Genomic DNA, 23,650 nt, shown 5'->3' with positions numbered 1-23,650 from the left:
CAGAGGAACCCAGTGGTTCTAAGAGGTATTTGTGTCCAGCTTTAGGGGAAGAGGGAGGTCTGGGCAAGGAAAACTGGTGGGGGTGGGCAGATGGGACCCTGTGTAACTGTCACGGTGTGTATTTGAAGGACTGTACCCTTAATTTGCATTCTTTATCCCACCACATTCCCTTCCTATGAGCATTCCTGGGATCTTCCTGCCCCAAAAGTACTGCTGTCCATGATAAAGTCAAACTTAGCCTGGTTTGCAGGGATTTTCATGATCTGACCCTAGTCTTTCCTTCTGCCCAGTAGTTCACTGTTCTCTAGTGCAAACCTTACATTTCTGCCAGTCTGGATGCAAATATTCACTTCTCTCCCAGTGTTTTTCTAGACCACCTAACTAAGACAAATCCCTCTCTCCTCTGCATACATTCAGAATCTTTGGTTCAAAACGGCCAAATGGCACTTATCATATAGTATCTTATAAAGTGGATGTTTGTATGGGTCTTATTTCCCCTACTCAGTTGGAACTCTTTGGAGGCCCGATACATTCTCTGTTGGGATGTTAGAGTTGGAAGGGATCTTGAGATATATCTGGCTCATTAACTTACATTACAAAGGAGGAACCTGGCCGGGCGCGGTGGCTCAAGCCTGTAATCCCAGCACTTTGGGAGGCCGAGACGGGCGGATCACGAGGTCAGGAGATCGAGACCATCCTGGCTAACACGGTGAAACCCCGTCTCTACTAAAAATACAAAAACTAGCCGGGCGAGGTGGCGGGCGCCTGTAGTCCCAGCTACTCGGGAGGCTGAGGCAGGAGAATGGCGTAAACCCAGGAGGCGGAGCTTGCAGTGAGCTGAGATCCGGCCACTGCATTCCAATCTGGGCGACAGAGTGAGACTCCACCTCAAAAAAAAAAAAAAAAAAAAAAAAAGGAGGAACCTGTAAGCCCACACAGCTAATTGGCAGTGGAGCCATAATTTCAACTCATATTTGCAGGTTTTTGTAAAAAGAGTGGCCTCAGTTTGTGATATGGTGAAATCCAGAGATGTCTTGAGGTTCCATGGCCAATGCAGGCACAGAGTTGGACCCTGTGTCTTACATCAGGGAGAAGCCAAGAGCTTAAAGAAAAGAAAAATCTCCTGAGTAGCTGTGGGTAAAGACAGTGCTGCAGGGCCTGTCCTGGCCATGGCAGGCCCCCCCTCAGGAGGACCTGTGACCTCAGCCCCTATTACTCGAGATGCTTCCTAGAATCCAACCATGATGCTGTCAGTACAGGTCTGGTTATTTATTGCTACATAACAAATGACCCCGAACTTAGTGGCTTAAAATAATATTCATTTTGCCTACCAATTGCAATTTGGGTAGGGCCCAGCAAGGAAAATTTGTGTCTGTTCTTTGCAGCATCAGTTAGGGTAGCTTGAAAGTTGTGGGTGACTCAATGGCTAGGGGCTGAAATCATCTGAAGGCTTACATGTGTGACAGTTGATGCTGGTGGTCAGCTGGGACTAAAGCTGGGGAACACCTGCATGTCACCTCCATGCTTGGCAACATGCCTTCATAGCATGATATCCGGGTTCCAAGAGTGAGAATCCCAAGAGAACAAGGCAAAAATGCATGGCATTTTAATGACCTAGCCTCAAAAGTCAGATAGTGTATCTTCTATTGTACTGTATTAAGACAGTAACAAAGGGCTGCCTAAATTCAAGAGAACGGAAGATAATTTCTACCACCTGATGAGAGGAATATCAACATCTCTTCATAAGAAGATATGTGGAATGGAATAGATTGTGGTACCTATTTTTGAAAAGTACAGGCTGCCTTCTGATCACAGCAATTCATGTCTTTCCCAGATGCAAAATACACTCAATCTCTCCCCTAAAATCTCAGGTCTCATCTTATTCATGGCATCAGCTTGAAGTCTGTTACAATGGAATCTTGTCACCAAAATCAGGTCCAGATAGGGCCGGGTGCAATGGCTCACGCCTATAATCCCAGCACTTGGGGAGGCTGAGGCAGGCAGATCGCTTGAGCCCAGGAGTTTGAGACCAGCCTGGGCAACATGGAAAAACCCCGTCTCTACAAAAAATACAAAAATTAGCTGGATGTGGTGGTACACACCTATAGTCCCAGCTATTCAGGAGGTTGGGGTGGGAGGATCACTTGAGCCTGGGAATTCAAGACCAGCCTGGACAGCAACATAGTGAAACCCCCTCTCCACCGAAAATAAAAAACGCTGGCTAGGTGTGGTGGTGCATGCCTGTAGTCCCAGCTCCTCTAGCGACTAAGGTGGGAGGATTCTTGAGCCTAGGAGATGGAGGTAGCAGTGAGCCAAGATTGTACTGCACTTCAGCTTGGGCATAGACTGAGACCCTGTCTTTAAAAAAAAAAAAAAAAATCATGTCCAGATGTAGATGAGATTTTTGGGGCACAAGATCATTCCTTGTATACCGCTCCTTAAGTACTGTTTCTCTTGCTGTGAAGACCTGTAACTTAAAGAGAATGTATATCTGCTACCCAAAATACGCTGGTGGGACAGGCCTAGGGTAACCACTGAATATGCTTTTCAAAAAGGGGAAAACAAGAGGCACCCAGCAGTTACTGGTTTGATGTATTTCTTATCTTCAGTGGGACAGCTGTTACTAATTCCTTGACTAGGTGTTGGTTCATTTACCCTGTCTCTAGCTGCACGCTCTGAGCTTTTGGTTGTGCCCTCTGACTGTTCTTTTCCATAAAAGTGGCTCATTATTGCAGGTGAGTAGTTTCTCCATCTGCTTCATGCCCATAATACGTTAAGGGCCCAAAGTCTTTTCTTCATTTTGTACTGTCTCTGCCCATTTTACTCCAAGCTGATATACTTCCTTTAAAAACTTCATGGGTTGGCTGGGCACAGTGGCTGACGCCTGTAATCCCAACACTTTGGGAGGCCAAGGAGGGGGCTGATCATCTAAGGTCAGGAGTTCAAGACCAGCCTGACCAACATGGAGAAATGCCATCTCTACTAAAAATATAAAAATTAGCCAGGCGTGGTGGCGTGTGCCTGTAATCCCAGCTACTCAGGAGGCTGAGGCAGGAGAATCGCTCGAACCCGTGGGCGGAGGTTGCGGTGAGCTGAGATCACGCCATTGCACTCTAGCCTGGGCAACAAGAACGAAACTCCATCTCAAAAACAAAACAAAAAAAAACAAAAAAAAACTTCATGGGTTTCTTATGAATCATTTTATAATCCATTATAATAGCAAAAAGCATACATACAAATCACTTCAAGATAAGCCCCTTGGCCAGGCGCAGTAGTTCATACCTGTAATGCCAGCACTTTGGGAGGCCGAGGTGGGAGGATTGCTTGCACCCAGGAGTTTGAGACCAGCCTGGGTGACATAGTGAGACCCCATCTTTACAAAAAAATAATTAATCAGGCATGGTAATGCACACCTGTAGTTCCAGCTACTCTGGAGGCTGAGGTAGGAGAATCGCTTGAGCCTGGGATGTCAAGGTTGCAGTGAGCCATGATGGAGCCACTGCACACCATCCTGGGAGCCAGACCTTGTTTCAAAAACAAACAAACAAAAAAAGAACAGATAAGCCCCTCTCTACTTCGATTTGGATTTTTTGTGAGATTGCTATGGGACAAAGGTTTTTAAGATTCTTTGGAGCCTTATTGTCTTCAGAGAGGATTTGTAGGACCCAATCAAAAGATACTTAGGAGGCCTTTTGTGTGTCTGTCTGTTCTATGAGGCAATACTTTAAGTAATTTTTTTATTTTTTTATTTTTTTAAGACAGAACCTCACTCTGTCACCCAGGCTGGAGTGCAATGGCGTGATCTCAGCTGGCTGCAACCTCCACCTCCCGGATTCCAGCGATTCTCCTGCCTCCGCCTCCCAAGTAGCTAGGATTACAGCCATGCACCACCACGCCCGGCTAATTTTGTGTTTTTAGTAGAGACGGGGTTTCTCCATATTGGTCATGTTGGTTTTGGGAGGTCTCAAACTCCTGACCTCAGGTGATCCCCCCACCTCGGCCTCCCAAAGTGCTGGGATTACAGGCGGGAGCCACCGTGCCCAGCCACCACAATCTGGAAGCCATTTCTTAATTTGAGAATTTTTTTCCTGTCCAGAGAGACTGTCAGTGAAAAACAGTTTTATTTTTTGATCCAGCAAGCCCTTTCTCATTTGTAATTCCTTTAAATTTTAACAACGAAACAGCTCCTTCTTAGCTTACCTGTTTTCTCTTTTTTACTATAGGCAGCTAGAGCAAGTCAGATGGCACCTTCAGCACTTTGCCTGCAAATCTCCTTAGCTAGTTCATCAGATTTATTAGCTATATTTTCTGTTATCTGTGTCACCACAGGTGACAGACTTTTCAACACTATAAGGGTTCCCTTTCCTCGAACTACTAATAACATTTCCTTACTTTCCATTAAGCCCCTACCGACAGCCCAAAAGTCACTGTTCTAAGATTTTGTTTCAGTAGCATCTCTCTTGCAGGTACCAAAATGTATTCCAGACATCTACTGCCAACCACCCCTCTCAAAAAAAAATTTAATGGCATAAAACAACCATGTTCTTATGCTCCCAGACTCCATGGATTAGGAATTCAGACAGAGCACTGCAGGGATGGCTTGCCCCTGCTCCATGATGTCTGCCTTGGCTTAAAGAGACTTAAAGGCTGGCTGGGCACAGTGGCTCACATTTGTAATCCCAGCACTTTGGGAGGCTGAGGTGTAAGGATCACTTGAGCCCAGGAGTTTAAGCCCAGGCTGCGCAACATAGCAAGACCCTGTCTCTACAAAAACTAGTAATAATAATAAAATTAGCCCGGTGTGCTGGAATGCAGCTGTGGTCCCAGCTACTCATGAGGCTGAGGCGGGAGGCTCTCTTGAGCCCAGAAATTCGAGGCTTCAGTGAGCTGAGATCTTGCCACTGCACTCTAGTCTGGCAACAGAGTGGGACACTGTCTCTAAAAAAAAATAAATAAATAAAAGACTTCAAGGCTTAGGGCGGCTCAATGGCTAGGGGCTGGTATCACCTGGCAATGCCTTAACCCCACATCTGGGGGATGCTGGCTGTTACCGGGACTTTATCTGGGACTGGCAGCCAGAACACCTACAGGTACCCTTTCCACATGTCCTGGGCTTGCTTCTAGCATGAGAGATGGGAATTAGGAGCTGCTGATTTTTTTAGGCCTGGGCCTGAAAAGTAGCACCACATCACTTGTATTGTATGCTATCAATCAAGCAGTCACAGAGCCCAGGTTTAAGAGGAGGGGTTATTTTGACAGGAGGCATGTCAAAGAATTTGGGGACCACGTTTTAAAACCATCACAAGTGCCATTTGCATGGTTTCCTGGAATTGGGTTTGCCTCCCTCTTGGCTTTGTCTAATGCCTGGCTCTGCTTTATACAGCAGCCCAGTCTTTATTGGACTAAGGCACTGGGGATGTTCCTGTCAGGGATCGGTAACCTCAGAGAGGGCTGCTGCAATGTCAGTATTCTCTCTGTCTTCACTTGCCACTGCTACTTAGAGGGTTCGTCATTCCCTTCCAGAGAAGAACTCAGCGGTCCACTTGGTGCTTTCTTAGAAATCAGCTTGGGGGCAGACGGGCGTGGCTTCTGTAGATTCTTAGATGTGCTTTCTGGAGGTGAAAAGGCAATTCAATTTATACTGTGACTCTCACTACCTTTTACTTACCCTGACAAGCTGTAGGGACCTGGAGAATCTCTATAGATGGTGGCCTAGATACAGCCCCAGCTGGGGGATGAGGCTGCCCTGGACCCTGTTGGGGACTCACAACTGTTTGAGATGCTTCTTTTTGGGAGCAAGAAAGCCAAGTTGTGAGTATCACCCTGTCCTTTGACTTTTTCTCAGGACTTTTCTAGAGTGGGACGTCTGTGTCTTGTTACTGGGCAAGCTTCTGCTCTAGGCTGGGGAACAAACTCTTGGACTTGCTGACTCAGGTAGCCTTCCTCCTTTTTCTTCTCCTCCACGCTCAGAGTATGGCTTTGGGGTAGCACAGTGAGAATACCATCCCCAGAATTGGGGCAGTCACTGGGTGGCAGGAGGATGGTGATACCGCTCAGCCAACAGGGTCCTTAGTTGAGAAGCCCAAGAATGCTGAATGACTGGCCACTTTCCAGGCAGTTTCATTTGAAGCAGGCAAGACATTGCTTAATAGGGATGGAAGCATTTTGGACACTGAGCCCTGTATAACCTTCACCTGCAGACAGGCTCACTTCATGGCACTCATAACACATCCTGGTACCTCTCAGGCAGTTTCCAGGACTACTAGGACTTTTTCCCAACTAGCTCCAGCTTGGTCCCTTCTTGTTACTAACACTTGTAGTAGCCCTATGACCAGAAAAAGCAGAGCAACTTGGAGCATGCCAAGTTCATCAAGAACTAAAGACAGCCTTCCCTCTAAAAAAGTTCCTCGGGGCACCTGACAATACATGGGACATTCCTTAGCACAAATACTTCTTGTGTTCCCGAAGAGGGGCCTGTGTCACTAGCGCAGGGATGGGGCGTGTTCCTATGAGACAGTACCAGAGGGAATATTATGCACTTTAACTCTCACTTTCTGTCTGTGTGCATGTGCACACGTACACATGATGCTTTTTCTTTTCTTGTTTCTTTTTAAATTTTTGAGACAGGATCTCCCTTTGTTGCCCAGGCTAGAGTGCAGTGGTGCAACCATGACTCACTTCGTCTTGACCTCCTGGGCTCAAGGATCCTCCTGCCTCAGCCTCTTGAATAGCTGGGACCACCGGGGCATGCCATCACACCCAGCTAATTTTTAAAATTTTTGTAGAAATGGAGTTTTACTGTGTTGGCTAGGCTGGTCTCCAACTCCTGGGCTCAAGTGATCTTCCCACCTTGGGCTGTCAGAGTGCTGGAATTAGAAGCATGAGCCACCATGCCTGGCCTACAGTACTTTTTCTTTAAATTTATTTCTCTTTCCATACTGTAGCTCATACTCTTTCCATTCTAATATTGTGTCTTACATATTTGTGTGTGTGTGTGTGTGTGTGTGTGTGTGTGTGCATTTATGGTTCTCTGTTTCTTTTAAATATCCCTTGCATTCTCCCCTGCTTTCTTTTATCTGTTCATTTTACTTCATCCCTCCTTAAAATGTTGGTTCTGGCATGTCGCATGCTGCAGTGTTGGCATCCATGCCTGTGTTGAGCGGCAGAACTGGCTGCCTGCTGACAAGGCCGTGGCACAAGTGCCCAGTTCCACAGTGCCTGCCTCCCGGGGCATACTCTGGGATTGTAGAATAACAGAGAGATGATAAGAGAGAACAGCAGTCTTGGGTGTCTGATGGCTGCTTTGTATTTACTTTTAAAAATTATTTATTTTACCTTTATGGAATGATTGATAGTGTTCAAACACTGTTAGAGATTTGCATCATCTTAGCCACCCAGCTAGTATGTGAGGATACTCAGAGTAAGTGTTGTCCATGTTGATAGTTAAAAAACCTGAGGCACAGAGAACTTAGAGAGCTTGCCCATGAGCACACCCAGAAAGTGATGGGACCAGGACCCAGCCAGTGTGTAGCTTTCACGCCTAGTGGCAGAGGAGTTTGGGGACTGGTGGCAATACTGGACTGTACCGAGTGCTTTGTGTACCTTTCTCTGTTGTTCTTTAGCCCATACACCACAAAGAGAGAGGCGGGGAAGTCTGCAGATACAATGTCATGTCCTGAGCAGGCATACAGGAGGCCTAGGTTTTTAACTATTTACATCTTCCTTCATTTAGTCACTCAACACAAATAATAATTCCTTTTAAGTTCTAGGCACTTTGCAGGGGATATCAAGATTAACAAGATACTGTTACCACCTTCAGGTGAGCTCACTCATAGTCTAGTAAGGGAGAGGAAACAGTCTGGTGCAATGCAGTGTTATACATGCCATCGTAGATGTTTTCCCAGTGGAGGCCTCTGCATAGGCCATCTCTACCTGAAAGGGGGTAGGGTGTGAAAAAGCTAAGAGTTTGATGTGCCTAAGGGTGGGATACAGGATTGATATGGAGGGAAAACAATGTGGGGTGATGAAGGGGAAAATAGGCAGGGACCAGCTCATGGGGGGCCTTGTCAGCAATGCCAGTGAATTGGCATTTTATTCTGTAGATATGAGGAGTTTCAAGCATGATCAGCTTTTCATTTTGGAAAGATATCAGAAGATGAGAGGATGAACCAGAACTGATTTAAGACTGAAGGCAGAAAGAGGAGTTAAGAGACCAAAGAAGTAGCAGTAGCAGTAGGGATGGGGAGGAGGGGGACACACCTGAGAGATGTTAGGAAGTAGAATTGATAGGACATAGTCATCAAGTAGATCAATGGGTTTGGGGAGAAGGCTGGATCCAGATGCTTGAAGCAGGAGGGGAACAAACTGTGACCTTTTCTCCCCTCTCTGGAATGAGTTGGAGAAAATATGCAGCAGTAAAAGCCAGGGGAGGTGGAAGCATAAAGCAACATGGGGATGAGACCGTGAGAGCAGACGTCCAGTGCAGGCACATGGGAAAGAGGGTGCTAGTGTAAGGCCAGCCCTTTTAGATGGGCATTGGGTCCCCATCTCTTCGTTGCCTGCTCAAGGATGTTATTTCTGCATTTGTGCCCTCTGTGTCTGCGTTGACAACTTTTCCCTCTCTACTGGATCATTCCAATTACAGTTGCAGAGTTGGCATGGTGGTTCACGCCTGCACAGTCCCAGCACTTTGGGAGGCCAAGGCAGGAGGATCACTGGAGGAGGCCAGGAGTTCAAGACCTATCTGGGCAACATAGTGAGACCCCCATCTGTGAAAAAAAAAAATTAGCTGGACGTGGTGGCATGAGCCTGTAGTCCCAGCTATTTGTGAGGCTAAGGTGGGAAGATGGCTTGAGTTCAGGATTGTGGGGTTACAGTGAGCTATGTACTCCAGCCTGAGCCACAGAGGAAGACCCTGTAAGAGAGAGAGAAGGAGAGAGAAAGGAGAGAGAGAAAGGAAGGAGGGAAGGAAGGAAGGAAGGAAGGAAGGAAGGAAGGAAGGAAGGGAGGAGAGAAGGAAGAGAAAAGAGAAGAGAAGAGAAGCTTCTATTACGCCATATTCTTCTCCAACTACCATCCCATTTCTTTGTTCCTTTTTTAGGAAAACTCTAAAAGAGTTGTCTGAACTCTCTGTCTCCACTGCTTCTCCTCCCTTTTTCTTAAATTTTTCCAGTCATGTTTCCCTTCCTACCTCTCTACCAAAACGTCTCTTCGTCAGGTCACAGTGACCTCTGTGTTTCAAATCATTTCTCAGCCCTTCTCTTACTCAGTTTTTGGCAGGTTTGACTCAGTTGGTCACTCCCTGTTTCTTGAGCGTCTCAGGACATCACTCTTCGTGGTTTTCTTCTTTTCTCACTAAATGCAGTTCTCAGTCGGTCTCCTTGGCTAGTTCTTCTTCCTTGTCCAGACCCCAAAACACTGGAACGTACTAGCACTTGGACTTCTCTAGCTATGCTTATGCTCTAGAGGATCTCATTTGGCCACATGGTTTTAAATATTTCTATATGCCACTAATGACTCTCATATTGAAATTTATAACCCAGACTCTATTCTACCAGTGCTCAGACCAAATATCCTGATGCTGTCCTAGACTTCCCTTTTGTGTCTCTCACTGCTCATCTAACCCATCAGCAAATTGCATTGGCCCAGCCCTCAAAGTAGCTCCGTCTCTACCACTACCCTTCTGATCCAAGTCATATAATAATTGCTTGTCTGGATTGCTGCAGTGGCCTTCTAAATAGTCTCCTTGTTGCCACCCTGTACCCCTGCCTGTCAACCTCTGATGTAAAGTCAGATCTTGTCACTGTCCTGCTCACACCCCTTCAAGAGCTTCCTTCTCTTCGAGAGTGTAAGCCCAAGTCTTATCCGTGGCCCATGGGGCCTTCCATGGTGTGGCTTCTGGTGTCTCTCAGGCTCATCTTCAGCCCACACTTCGTTGTTTCCCTGCACTCTGGCCACACAGGCCTCCTTGTTGCCCCTGGAATACAGTAGGCATGTGGTTATCTTTGCCCTACTGCACTTTCTGTCTGGAACATTCCTGCCCTGGATAGACACATTACTCACTTCCTTCAGGTTGTGTTCATGTGTCCCCTGGCAAGAGGGGCTTCCCTGACCTCCCTACGTAAAACAGCAACTCATCCCCACTGCTCATCTCTGATCCCTTTCCCCTTCTTTATTCTTCTTTATTGGCCCCCAAACCATCTCACAGAGTTGATTTGTTATCTACTCACTCTAAACAAATAAGGCAGCTTCATGTGCCTCCACCAGAATGTAACCTGTAGAAAAAGAGACTTTGTCTGTTTTCAGTCTCTGCTGATCCTTTTTTTTTTTCTCCTTTGAGACAGGGTCTCACTCTGTTGCCCAGGCTAGAGTGCAGTGGTGTGATCGTGGCTCGCTGCAGCCTTAACCTCCCAGGCTCAAGCAGTCCTCCCACCTCAGCCTAAAACAGTGCCTGGAATAGACTTGGTGCTCAATGTATCTGGTTGAATGGATAGAGAGCCAAAATGTATCTCTGGCCTGGTGGGGTTGCACACTGTGGTCTGGGTGATAGGTGGCTTCCTTTGTTCAGATGCAGAGAAGGCTAGCAAGGAGCTGGCCTAGGAACCAGGAAGAAGTGAAGCTAGAGACTCTTAGTGGCTTTGCTCCCGTGGTGGCGTCTGAAGGCAGCCTGGATCCAGGCCCTACTCTTCTCATGACCGTGGTCTCCTCTTGTCCAACAGGGGAGAATGATCTTACTTTCCCTCCCAGTCTCAGTTTGAGGAACTAGGAAACAACTAGACAGAGTGGAACTGAAGCCCAGGAATGAGCACTCTCTCCCATCCATGCCAGGGGATGCCACCTGCTGTGCAAACTCTTTGTTACAAGGATCCAGACATCCTGACACCTGGCTCCCATTGTGTCCCTCCTGAAGCCTCCCTGGTGTTCCCTCTCTAGGTGACAGACTCTCCTGACCCTCCTTCAGCCTGGGAGCAAAGACTGATGGAAGCTGATTCTTAGGGTGGCTGAACTAGTTCCACTTCCAGGGAATGCCCCCATAAGAGCATCAGAGCCTGTAGTAGTGAGAGAGAGATCCAATCCAGACACCATGGAAGCTAAGCTGGCCTGTGGGGAAGTGGGGAAGGAAGGCCAGGGCAGTGGCTCTGCACTGGGGTGGGATGGGCCAATGGCATGCAGGTGTGGCCTTTCCTACCTGCATCTTTTTACTACTGCCGTGGAGCAAATCACCCCAAAACTTAGTGGCTTAACACAGTTGATTGTTTCTCACGTTTCTGTGGGTTTTCCAGTGGTTCCTCTGCTGGATTGCCCTGGGCGCACTCATGTAGCTGTGTCCGGCTGGGCCTGGGTCCAAGGTGGCCTCACTCATGAGTCAGACAGTTGTAGGCTGGCTATTGACAGAGGTGCCTCGGTTACATTCCATGGGACCTCTTGTCCTCTAAAAGACTAGACTGGCTTCCTTATGTGACGGTGGCAGGGCAGCATTCCAGGTGGGTAAAGACTGGCTTCCTTATGTGACGGTGACAGGGCAGCGTTCCAGGTGGGTAAAGGGAGAAACTACGAGGCCTCTTGAGGCCTCAAGTTTAGAATTTGGACAACTTTTAGTTTCCACTGCCACACTGTATTATACTCAAAGCACATCACCAAGATCAACCCAGATTTGAGGGGCAGAGAAATAGACTTCACCTTTCCATAGCTTGAGCTGCCAAGAATTCATGGCCATATTTGATTTACTCCCCGCCCACCTCACCCCGCCCCGACAATGTTCAGGATCCATGGACAGTGGCAAACTGACCAAGTTTCCCAGGTGATTACTCTGAAGAGTCAGCCCCATATGAATATTAGTAATTATCAAGCTAAGTTGGAACACTGTGTTAGGCCCCAAGCTCAATGCTCGACAGGTGCTATCTCTATTTCTCACAGGGATTCTCTGAGATATGTGATTTTTTTTTTTTTTTGCGACAGAGTTTCACTCTTGTTGCCCAGGCTGGAGTGCAATGGTGTGATCTCGGCTCACTGCAACCTCCGCCTCCTGGGTTCAAGCAATTCTCCTGCCTTAGCCTCCTGAGTCACTGGGATTACAGGTGCCTGCCACCACACCCAGCTAAATTTTTGTTATTTTTAGTAGAGACAGGGTTTTGCCATGTTGGCCAGGCTAGTCTTGAACTGCTGACCTCAGGTGATTCACCTGTCTCAGCCTCCCAAAATGCCAGGATTACAGGCATGAGCCACTACACCCAGCCAAGATATGTGACCTTCCAACACCCATTTTTTATGAGGCTTAGGGAGAGAAGATTACTTGCTCAAAGTCATGAAGCTTATAAGTGGCTACACTGAATCTTGAACACCAAGGCTGTGATGTTCTTACCGTCTGTTGAGACTGACTGGCTAGCCATAACCTGATTAAAAAAAAAACAAAACAAAACAGTACTAATGATAATGAGCATATCACATCCATGGTCTCATTGGCTCAATATGACAACCCTGTGATGTAAAATGTGGAACGGTTTTGAAGAAATGAAACTGGATGTTCAGAGTGTGAGTCCATTGCTAATAAGAGGTAGAATCAGGAACATGCGGACAGATAACAGAGAATTCTGCCCTCAAGTGAGAATGTCACACCCAGGAGGGCAGGGCCTTATCTTTATTGTTTACCAGACCTTGGAGTGAGTGACTGGTGCCTTCTCTGTGATGAACCCGGGGCTCCTGGGCTCCAAGTCAGTAAGGGCAGCTCCTCTGTGGTGCAGTGCACTGGGCCTGGCCTGTGGGGAGGCCGGGGCAAGGGTAGCATGTGAAGCTATGGGCCCCAGGTCAGCAGTGAAACCAAAGACAGGACCTTCAGAGGAAAGGGACAGTTTACTCTCTACTTTATGCTGCATGAGAGGAGAGAAATGAAACCTCAGTTCAAGCGGGGTAGGCATTGAGAGAAAGTTCTTAACCTGTGTGGATTTATTTGTGCTGGAACCACTAAGGGAAGTTATAGAATCATTCTTTCTGAAAGCATGCTGGGATCAGATGGACCAGAGGCCCTGAATCATTTTCCTATCCCAAGGAGCCATGCCCCACACTACCATAAGTAACAGTGGTTCCATGGACTGGTGAATTCTCTACTGGGCAGCTGGGAAGACAGCCCTAGGGAACCACATATCAAAGTGCCTGAGCAGGTGAGGCAGGTATAGTTTAAACAGGCTTCCCAAGAGATTGTGAGTCTCATCAGGTGCCTACCATCTCCCAGTAGAATATAAGCTTCATGAGGACATGAATTTGTCTGTTTTGTTTATTCTTATATCTAGCTCCTAGAACAGGCCTAGCATAGAGTAGGTGCTCACTAAGTATTTGTTGAATGAAGAAACAAATGAAATTGTCCTCTGTCAAATGCATCTTCAGTTGAGAACTAAAACAGAGTCCTTTGTGTAGCACAGGCACTCATTCACTTAGGGGCTAGACTGATGGCCTTTTTGTATTTATGGTTCTATAAAATAAGAGAGACATGAGGCCTCCATTAGTTGTGAGGAAGTTGGGATCTCCCCCCGCCTCAAGCCTGGCGCCTTGCCCTGCCGCTCCCTACCCCAGGGAGTGCCGGGGCTTACTCTGTTCACACCTCCTCACTGAGCAGAGCCTCTTTGGTCATCGGCTTGGCTGGGCACTGCATTTCTCTCATCTGTGCCCATATACACATGGGATGGCCCTTGTTTGACTTGCCCTTTGAAAAACAACTTAAGCATGTTGAGGTTTCCTGTTGATAGGGGGCAGCCAGAGGCCTGTGACCCAGCAGGGAATTGTCAGCCAATCCCTGACTCACCCAAGCTCCGGTTTTCTGTGTGTGAGCAAGCAGTGACAGCAGCCTGGCTCAGGGGCAGCTGGCTGCCTTCCTGTGGGTGGCATGGCATTCCGGAGCCTGAGAGGCTAGGCAGCCCAGAGCTGAGGGCCACGGCCTTAGGGTCAGGTAGGCCTTGTACTGTGCAGTGTTGGCAAATCCTGTTGTTTTTGAACTGAAACTGTTTGTAAAGAATTCTGAAAGTTGACAGTGGTTGCACTAGTAGACAAGTAGCAAAATGTGCCCAAGAGGAAGTATGCTCATGGTTTTCTTCAGTAAGCTCACCTTTCCCTTCCTTTTGCTTTTCATCATTCACTGAGTACCTTCCAGACACTGTCTGTTTGTCCCTGGGCCTGGAAGAAACCATGGTCTAGTAGGGAAGACCAAGAAGTCCCTTGATACAAGTGCTGTGGCAGGGGTGTGCCAAGTGCTGTGGGGATTTCTGTAGAGCTGCCTCAGGGCCCTGGTGGTTCAGAAAGTGGCAGAGGCACTGCTGCCTCTTCAGAGAGGCAGCCCAGTGTAGTGGAAGTTCATGTCCTGGTTTCACTTACCAGCTGAGTGACCTTGGATGAGATGTTAAATCTTTCTGTGCCTTAGTGTTTTTTATTTGTAAAATGAAGACAATAAACACAATAACCTCATAGAATTTTCAGGAAGATTAAATGAGTTAACATATGTAAAAACATTTATTCAGAACTGTTCCTGGTATTTGCCAAGATCTGCATGTAGATTTGGAGCTGGGACATGGTGAGTGCTTATTGGCTGTGATGCCACTGCTGGAGGGTGGAGCTGCTTAAGGAGTTGGTCTCCCCACCCCATTGGCTTCCTCGTTGACAGAGTGGAAAAGACTCTTTCCTGAGGGGCCCTTCTGACCTTTCTGAGGCCCTCAGGGATTCTAATTCTTGTCAGAACCCAACATGAAGAAGCGAGACGTAGGTCTAGTAGCAGAAGTCCCAGGGGAGACAGAGGCTTGTTAAGGGGAAAAATCAAAGGGTTTGGGAGTGGTGTTGGAGAACCGTCTTGCACCAGTTCACAAGAGCTGATCAGTGGCATCTCTTCTGAACTCCACAGCCAATGACGTCACATTGGTAACTCAGCCAGAGTTGGAATATTTATACTACCAACATTGGCAAGTGCTACCAATCTGCTGTTGCCCCCAGACAGCCGGTTGTTCAAACTTGTTTGGTTTTGGGTTTTTTGGTCCCTTTTTCCCTCTTTTTGCCATACACAGAGTCTCACTATGTTGCCCAGGCTGGTCTTGAACTGCTGAGCTCATGCAGTCTTCTTGCCTCTGCCTCCCTAAGTGGCGGGATTACAGGTGTGAGCCACCACACCTTCTGAGAACTGGTTGTTAAGCATGTCGCAGCACACCACTGGGCTTTCTGCCCTCCTGTTGGCAGATGTAGACTCTTGGGATACTCTCGCTTGGCACAGAACAGGTGTTTCAGACATTACTCAGGGTGCTTGGGGATGGTTTGGGCAGAGAGGCCTGTTGAGTTTGGCCTGCTGTGATTAAGGAGCTATTGCTCTCCTTGAAGACAGCCTTCAAGGTACATTACTTGAATAGAATACTCTTTGAGAGTCCTCCAGGAAAAGGATGCTGAGTTCTGTAGGAATGAAACAGGATGCCTCTGGTTGGTCAGCCACTCACTGCCATTTTTTCTTTTCCTTTGTTTTGTTTTGCCCCCAGGTCTCAGTCAGTCTCTCCACCTCCAGTTCTTTCCCCACCAAGGAGTCCCATCTACCCACTCAGTGATAGTGAAACCTCAGCCTGCAGGTACCCCAGCCACTCCAGCTCCCGGGTGCTCCTCAAGGACCGGCACCCCCCAGCTCCTTCACCCCAGAATCCTCAAGATCCCTCCCCAGATACTTCCCCACCTACCTGTCCCCTCAAGACCACCAGCTTCGGTTATTTGGACAGAAGCCCTTCGGCGTGCAAGAGAGAAGCCCAGAAGGAGAATGTCCAAGGCGCAGCCCAGGATGTAGCAGGGGTAGCTGCCTGCCTCCCCCTTGCCCAGAGCACGCCATTCCCGGGGCCAGCGGCTGGTCCCCGGGGCGTCTTGCTGACCCGTACCGGTACCCGCGCCCACAGCCTGGGCATCCGGGAGAAGATCTCAGCATGGGAAGGTCGCCGAGAGGCGTCGCCCAGGATGAGCATGTGTGGAGAGAAGCGGGAGGGCTCTGGGGGCGAGTGGGCGGCCAGTGAGGACTGCCCTAGCCTGGGCTGTCCCAGCGTGGTGCCGTCCCCCTGCAGCTCAGAAAAGACCTTTGATTTCAAGGGCCTCCGGAGGATGAGCAGGACCTTCTCCGAGTGTTCCTACCCAGAAACTGAGGAGGAGGGAGAGGCGCTCCCTGTCCGGGACTCTTTCTACCGGCTGGAGAAACGGCTGGGCCGGAGTGAGCCCAGCGCCTTCCTCAGGGGCCATGGCAGCAGGAAGGAGAGCTCAGCAGTGCTGAGCCGGATCCAGAAAATTGAACAGGCCCTGAAGGAGCAGCCAGGCCGGGGGCTCCCCCAGCTCCCCAGCAGCTGCTACAGCGTGGACCGGGGGAAAAGGAAGACTGGAACCTTGGGCGTCTTGGAGGAGCCGGCAGGGGGCGCGAGTGTGAGCGCTGGCAGCCGGGCAGTCGGAGTGGCTGGAGTTGGCGGGGAGGCGGGCCCACCCTCAGAGAGGGAAGGCAGTGGTTCCTCTAAACCCGGGACCCCTGGAAATAGCCCTAGCTCCCAGCGGCTGCCATCGAAGAGTTCCCCCGATCCCACTGTGAACCCTGTCCCCAAACCCAAGCGCACCTTTGAATATGAGGCTGACAAGAAGCCCAAGAGTAAGCCCAGCAATGGTCTACCTCCTTCACCCACACCTGCTGCTCCACCCCCCTTGCCCTCCACCCCAGCCCCGCCTGTCACCCGGAGACCCAAGAAGGACATTCGTGGTCACCGCAAATCCCAGAGCAGGTAATGCATGCGCCTCCGGTGTGTTGTAGCTTACCGTGGTTTTCTTTTAAATTTTAAATGGACAGTGCAAACACAGATTGTAGGGTGGGTCACAATCAGTAGTGCTTCGTAAGCCCTGGAGTACTGAATAATTGTTAGGTGGTAGTTGTGGTAGTGAAAAATGAGATTGTTCTGCTCTTACAAGATACTTGACATGAGTGGGAATGCTTACAGGATACTTGGGACCTGAGTGCTGGTCACTGAAGGTACTGGCTGGATTTGGCCTTTGGGGTTAGAGCTGGGCTGTGTCCTGCCCCTGTCGGAGCTTCCTCAGTCCTCTGTCGGGAGTAGGTAAAGCAGGCAGTCCTTTGTGGACTAGTAGGATCTTAGCCTCCCTACCACCTGAAGTACCAGCATTAGAAATTATTTTCTTTGAATGAAGCATTATCTGAATACTGCATTTTGTCATTAACATGGTAGTACCGGCAAATTTAACACAATTCCCTCTCTCCTGAGGGCCTCCAGGCCATATACGAACCCTGGGCCTATATCAAGAGGGGATTATTGGGGAGATTGATGAATAAAGGAGTAAAACAGGAATGAGCCTGTTCCAAGGCTCACGTTGGTTTCCTGGTCAGTCTCAGGATTTCTAACCCCAGATTACCAAGGGCTGTCTCCCCAGTAACTTGGAGCTGGAGCTGTTGGAACTGGTGAAAGCTGGCAGGTGTCTTATTCTCTGAATCAGGGTAGGCTGGGAGTGAGCTTCCTTCGGAATACTCATCCTCCTACATCTTACTGCCTTTCTCATCTAACCCCACGACAGATGGGTATTCAGGTTTGTTTCACTTCTGGGGATTCTTTAGTCTGTCCCCACACTTCAGGCTTCGTCTAACATATCCCATCTTATATATAAACTTTCCTGCCATGTGCAGAAAGGAAGAAATTTCAAAGATTCAGACCCCCGAGCTGGAACAGCCCATGGCTAAGGGTAATCCCATGTTTGAGTCCACCTCAGAATTCTCACTGGCTCTTTAATTCTTAAACGGCCTGCCAAGAGTGTTTGCTTTGTCCTTATTCATCCATTTTTATAAACATTCATCTAGAGCCTGCTGTGCACCAAGAGTGTGCTGGTCAAGAGGATGCAGAGGCAAATAGGACATGGTTCTTCCATTCAAGGACTTCGTGGTCTGATGCACAGATAAATTATGGATAATGTCGTATGTGCCATAACTCATGGCAGTGCAGGAGGCCGCAGAGACCCAGAGAAGGGGCATCTGAGTTAGATGGGGGAGAGAAGGGAGGCTCCTCATAGAGGGAGTTGCTGAGCTAAATTTAGACGAGCCAAAAGCAGTTGACTAAGTGACCAAAGGGAGTGGGGGGAGAGTTCATCAGCCTGAAGGTTTTACACATACTCCACCCCACACTGCATTTATATATAATATATACACACATATACCGTATGTGGAGGAGTCCCTTCGTGTGAGAATTAACTTAGCAAACTTAAATCTGTGCTCTTGGAAAAAGAGAAACAGTTCCAGAAGTGCAGTCTGTTCTGTATGCCGTTTCACATGGTGAACATGTTCCATGAGGAGTGGAGATGGTAAGTTTGTGTCTGTTATACCAAGTGTGATTCTTACATTTAATACACTTTTTTATTTAAAAAAAAAAAAGCAGTCCAGGTGAGATGGCTCATACCTGTAATCCCAACACTTTGGGAGGCGAAAGTGGGAGGATCATTTAAGACTAGGAGTTCAAGACAGCCTGGGCAACATAATGAGACTCCATCTTTACAAAAAAATTTAAAAATTAGCTGGAGTGTTGGCATGTGCCAGTAGTCCCAGCTACTTGGGAGGCTGAGGAGGGAGGATAGCTTGAGCCTAGGAGGTTGAGGATACAGTGGGTATGATCACACCACTGCACTCTAGCCTGGGCAACAGCACAAGACCTTATCTTGCAAAAAAATATGTGTGTGTGTGTGTGTGTGTAAAATGCAAGCCAAGTGTTTCTTCTGGCATTCAGCCAAAAAAAAAAAAAAAAAAAATTCCTGGGGAGAAACTATTAGTTTTAATGAGAGATGGCATGTTGGTCCTCAGTATGACACCTTCCTGGGGGATTTTCAAGGATAATTTGACTGAATATGATTTGTGTCTTATTTACTGACTTGAGGGCTACCTGCATATGATGCTGAGTCTACTGTATATGCCAAAGAAAACTTGCTGTTACACTAACTCTGGTCCTGGGCCAACATTTGCAAACCACTGTGCTCAGCCATTGGATGTTTATCTAGTTAAGAATCTGGGCCAAAGACAGAAATTTGGGAGTCATCAAGATAGAGATGGTAGATATGGCAATGGCCCATGGATATTTGGTCCCTAGAAAGTGCAGAGTGAGAAAGAGTTTTTAAGACAGAACTCTGAGAGACCCGGACACTGAAAAAGCAAATGGAAAAGGAGAACCCCTCATAAGAGCCTGAAAAGTAGTGGCCAGGAGTTGAAAAGAAAAGCTGAAAGCCAGGAGGGAATGTGTCATAGAGGCACAGGGAGGAGATGCCAATATAAAGAGTGTTCGGTTGTGTTGAGTGCTTGGGGCAGGGCAGGGACAGGCAAGCTAAGAATAAGCTGTAGCCTTCAGGGCACTTTTAGCCCTTTCCCTGCACGGTAGGACTCTCAGGAGAAGCTGTTAGGAAACAAGAGAAAAAGGCCTCTTGGCTGAAAGGTCTGATGGTGCCCGAAAGAAGAGGAGGTGTTCCTGGGTGGGAGGAGGGATCCAGTCAGTGCCTTGCCTTCTCTCCCTCCCCAGGAGCCTGCGGGGACTTACCTTGGAGAGGAAGAGGATGCAGTTGGGGTCTCAGATGAGGGATGTACCTCTCAGATGAAGGAGAGGAGCAGAGAGTGCTGTAGGCTCAGGGAGTCTTAGGAGACAGCAAGCTGTGGTCTTGAAATTGTACAGTAGAGAGGAAGGTTGTCCAAGGGATGGAAAGGAGCAAACTACTAGCTGAAGGGAAGCTGGGTCTTGGAAGCAGCTTCTGACTGCAAATTGTCCTCCCAGCTCCACCTTGGCAGTGGTCTTATTTGTTTTAAGGGCTCAGCCCTTCCTGCTTCAACAAACCACCCAGCAACGACTGCTTTTCCAACCCCCTGACAGCCCTGAGTGGGACCCTCCCAGTGTTGAGCCTTCCTACCTGCTTAGTGCAATGGCAGGAGTCCCTGGCTAGGATGCAGATGAGGGTGTGAGACCCCAGAGGCAGACCAGGCACTCGATTCCAGTGTAATCACAGAAACTTCTCAAGGGGGATCTTCTCTAGGGCTTGAGGCCAAAATTAATAGTTAACAGCTCAGGCCCTGGAGTGGGACATCACCTGGGAGAATCATGCCTCTGTCACTTCCATCTCCTCTTTCACAAGATGTCACAATACTGGTGGCACTGTTGTGAAGATTAATGAGGTAACACATGGAAAGGTGCATTTGATGCAGTACCTGGAACAGCATGCTTTTAAGCTGGGGTAGTTGTTGTTACCTAATATCGGTATTATTCGGGAAAGGCACATTGCAGGCACCCAGGCTGGGGCCTTTCAGACCACCTGTCTCTTAATTTGGGTGGTAAGTTTGGACCTACCTTGATGTTCTTTCAGAAGCTGGCTTTATGAGGAGGGCCTATGGTCTTTGCTGTTGCCATGGACATTCCCCAGCAAGGCAGCAGAGATCTGATTCAGCAGGAATGACTCTTGCTCTCGTTATCCACAGAAAATCCTTTGAGTTTGAGGATGCATCCAGTCTCCAGTCCCTGTACCCCTCTTCTCCCACTGAGAATGGTACTGAGAACCAACCCAAGTTTGGATCCAAAAGCACTTTAGAAGAAAATGCCTATGAAGATATTGTGGGTAAGCAATGGCAGAGGTGGCGGCTGGGTCATCTCAGGGGGCTACAGAAGAACAGGAACGGGAGGAAACACCTAGATTGGCCTCCTTCACTGTGGGCAGGCATGGTTCCACCTTCTGGAACTCCTCCTGGAAGTGGGACATCGGGCGAAGCACCTTAGCAAAGACAGAGCGGCTTTGTGATTAAAAGCCTGGCTCTTGAATGAACTGAAATCCAAAGGACGTTTGGGGACATGAGAAGGAGAAAACGACATCATTCCTTTCCTTTATTTTTGGAAGGCTTTGAAGTCCAACAGGCCCTCTTCCTTAGCTGTGTGTCCTTAAGGCAAATCACTTAACTTTTGTGAAGACTCTGTTTTTCTCTTATAAAATGATGATGTGACTATATTAACAACAACAGTAATAGTAATAACATTTCGAGCCGGGCATGGTGGCTCATGCCTGTAATCCCAGCACTTTGGAGGCTGAGGTTGGTGGATCACCTAAGGTCAGGAGTTTGAGACCAGCCTCTGTCTCTACTAAAAATACAAAAAATTAGCTGAGCATGGTGGGGGGCACCTGTAATCCCAGCTACTAGGGAGGCTAAGGCAGGAGAATCGCCTGAACCCAGGAGACTGAGGTTTCAGGGAGCTGAGATCACGCCGTTGCACTCCAGCCTGGGCAATATGAGCAAAACTCCGTCTCAAAAAAAAAAAAAAAAGTAATAATACTTCATAAGGTTGTTGTTAGAATTAAATAAGACTGAGTGTCTGGTGCAGGCCTGCTACCTGGTCAGAGATGGCCATCTTCTTTCTGTGTTCTTATGTGGTGGAAGGGGCAGAGGGAGTTCTCTGGGGTCTCTTTTAAAAGGGCCCTAATTGGTGAAGGCCCTGCACACGTGACCTAATCACCTCCCAGAGGCCTCACCTACAAATGCCAGCACATTGGGGATTAGGTTTCAACATAGGAATTTTGGGGAACACAAACATTCAGTCTATTGTACAAGCTAAGAAGTTTCATTGCCCTAGTTTCATGGGTGCTGGCAGAAGACATGAGACCCCTGGGTCACAAAGGACTTTATTACTCATGGCACAGCAGGCAGCATGAGCTTCGTGTTCACACGGGTTTCCCCTTGTGCGTAAGTCCCATGGGGCAGTGTGGAGAAGGCCCAGGTGGAAGCTGCAGACACTGCAGGTCCATGTCCCAGCTGGGGAGCCCAAGCGTAGGAAACCCCAGTCTTTTCAGAGACTGCTGGCAAACCTGCCTAACCTTGGTCCTTGGAGGAAACATTATCTTTATCATTCTGGTCAGGAAGCAAATCTGCCTCTGCCCTGAAGGGAGACACTATCTCTGTCTTCCGAGGCTGTTTGCTGTATAAATACCCTTTAAAATATAGTCTGGAACTGTCAGTTCCTCTTGTTCAGAAGAAGGGCAGAAATGCAAGACTCCATTGAGATTTGTCTTCCAACAGGTGGGAAGACATGGTATTGGCAAACTTGTGTTCACGGATCAGACGAAAGATAAATGCTGTAGCCTGGGTTGCATTTGTTTTGTTTTGTTTTGTTTTGTTTGTTTGGCGTTCATTTCAATTCTGTGAGCATCCTCTCCAGTAAGGGGCTTTGATTCTGCTCAGGTGAAGTGTGGTGTCAGTGTCGGTTAGTGGGGAGGAGAGAGGCTGTGTTGCCTGCTGGCTCCCTCTCTGGGCCCCTGTCTTGCCTCTGTCTTGGGCCCTGAATAAGAAGAATGTGTTGTTAGTTAATACATGAGAGAGAGAAGTGGCCCGGGGTAGAGAGAACCCTCCAGATTCTCAGAAGCCTGGAGTCTTTTTTTTTTTTTTCTGAGATGAAGTCTTACTCTGTCGCCCAGGCTGGAGTGCAGTGGCCGGATCTCAGCTCACTGCAAGCTCCGCCTCCCGGGTTCATGCCATTCTCCTGCCTCAGCCTCCCCAGCAGCTGGGACTACAGGCGCCCGCCACCTCGCCCGGCTAGTTTTTCGTATTTTTTAGTAGAGACGGGGTTTCACCGTGTAAGCCAGGATGGTCTCGATCTCCTGACCTCGTGATCCACCCGCCTCGGGCTCCCAAAGTGCTGGGATTACAGGCGTGAGCCACCGTGCCTGGCTGGCTCAGAAGCCTGGAATCTTATGAAGAGAGGGCCATTTGTTCCCTCATTTGATCTGAGCCATCGGTTTCATAGCCGTTTCCTTGCCACTTGCTGGGCCAGCGTTTCTGGGGAGACAGCAGCCATGCCGGGACCCGCAGGGACACTGCTTTCCCAGGAACAGAGTGTATAGTATGTAGTCACGCAAAACTGGGTCACAGCTGGAAGACTGTAGGAGTGAGGTCCCTAGAATAGCAAAAGAGTTTGGGGAGGGAGGCCCTTTCCCTTATCCCTGGGGAAAAGACAGCTTTGTACCCACAGGCAACCCAGAGCAGAGGTCAAGAGCTAGGGGCATCAGAACCAAAGATCCAGAAGCCAGGTGGGCAGTTAAGGAAGATGCCCCAACTCCAGCCCATACCCCAGTTCTACTCAGCCACCCAAGAGGCAGCCAGTGCTGCTCCTGTATTTCTCACCTCCTTGTGCAATACCAACATCCTGGAGTGGAAGAAAATCCTCCCGAATGAGTGAGTAGGCAGAGGCCTAGACACACTTGCCCTCCTCTTTCCCTTCTCTCAAACCTGACCTAAGAAGGCCTGGGGAACAGCTCTGTTGGCCAGCTCAGTTCTTCCAAAATTCTGCCCCCCAAACATTGCCCCAAAAAGTCCTGAACAGAGCCCTGGATGGTGGAACTTTGGACAGAGAGAAATGGTTGAAGCCATCCCTTTCTCAAATTTCAGTTCAGATGATCCAAGAACATATTGATTTGTTTTTCTAAGACCAGCCGAGCGGGCACAAAAGAACCAGTGGGTAGGCAAGTGTAGGAGCAAAAACTGCAAATTTATTTTGGTCACCTAGCTTCAGGGAAAGAAGGTGGGTAGGGAGAAGTCTGTAGACCTCCGGCAAAGGAGGCCGGCAGAGTCCCCCAGTGGGGCTCTCGGACGGAGTTCCCACAGTCC

At 48.5% G+C, this 23,650-nt stretch overlaps 1 protein-coding gene across 2 annotated transcripts in view; it reads left to right on the top strand.

Annotated features, from left to right (window-relative positions):
- ST5 (suppression of tumorigenicity 5) overlaps positions 1–23,650 on the top strand; it is a 123,273-nt gene that overhangs the window by 66,953 nt on the left and 32,670 nt on the right. For both annotated transcript variants that reach the window (XM_011947593.1, XM_011947594.1), the window contains exons 3-4: positions 15,501–16,760; positions 20,483–20,619. In XM_011947593.1, coding sequence (XP_011802983.1) covers positions 15,501–16,760; positions 20,483–20,619 — 1,397 coding nt within the window. The remainder of the gene's footprint in view (positions 1–15,500; positions 16,761–20,482; positions 20,620–23,650) is intronic.

Source organism: Colobus angolensis, unplaced genomic scaffold (genome assembly GCF_000951035.1).
Source record: "Colobus angolensis palliatus isolate OR3802 unplaced genomic scaffold, Cang.pa_1.0 Scaffold269, whole genome shotgun sequence".
In the NCBI taxonomy this organism is placed as follows: domain Eukaryota; kingdom Metazoa; phylum Chordata; class Mammalia; order Primates; family Cercopithecidae; genus Colobus; species Colobus angolensis.
The sequence above is the reverse complement of the archived record's forward strand: the minus strand, read 5'-3'. Positions and strand labels throughout refer to the sequence as shown.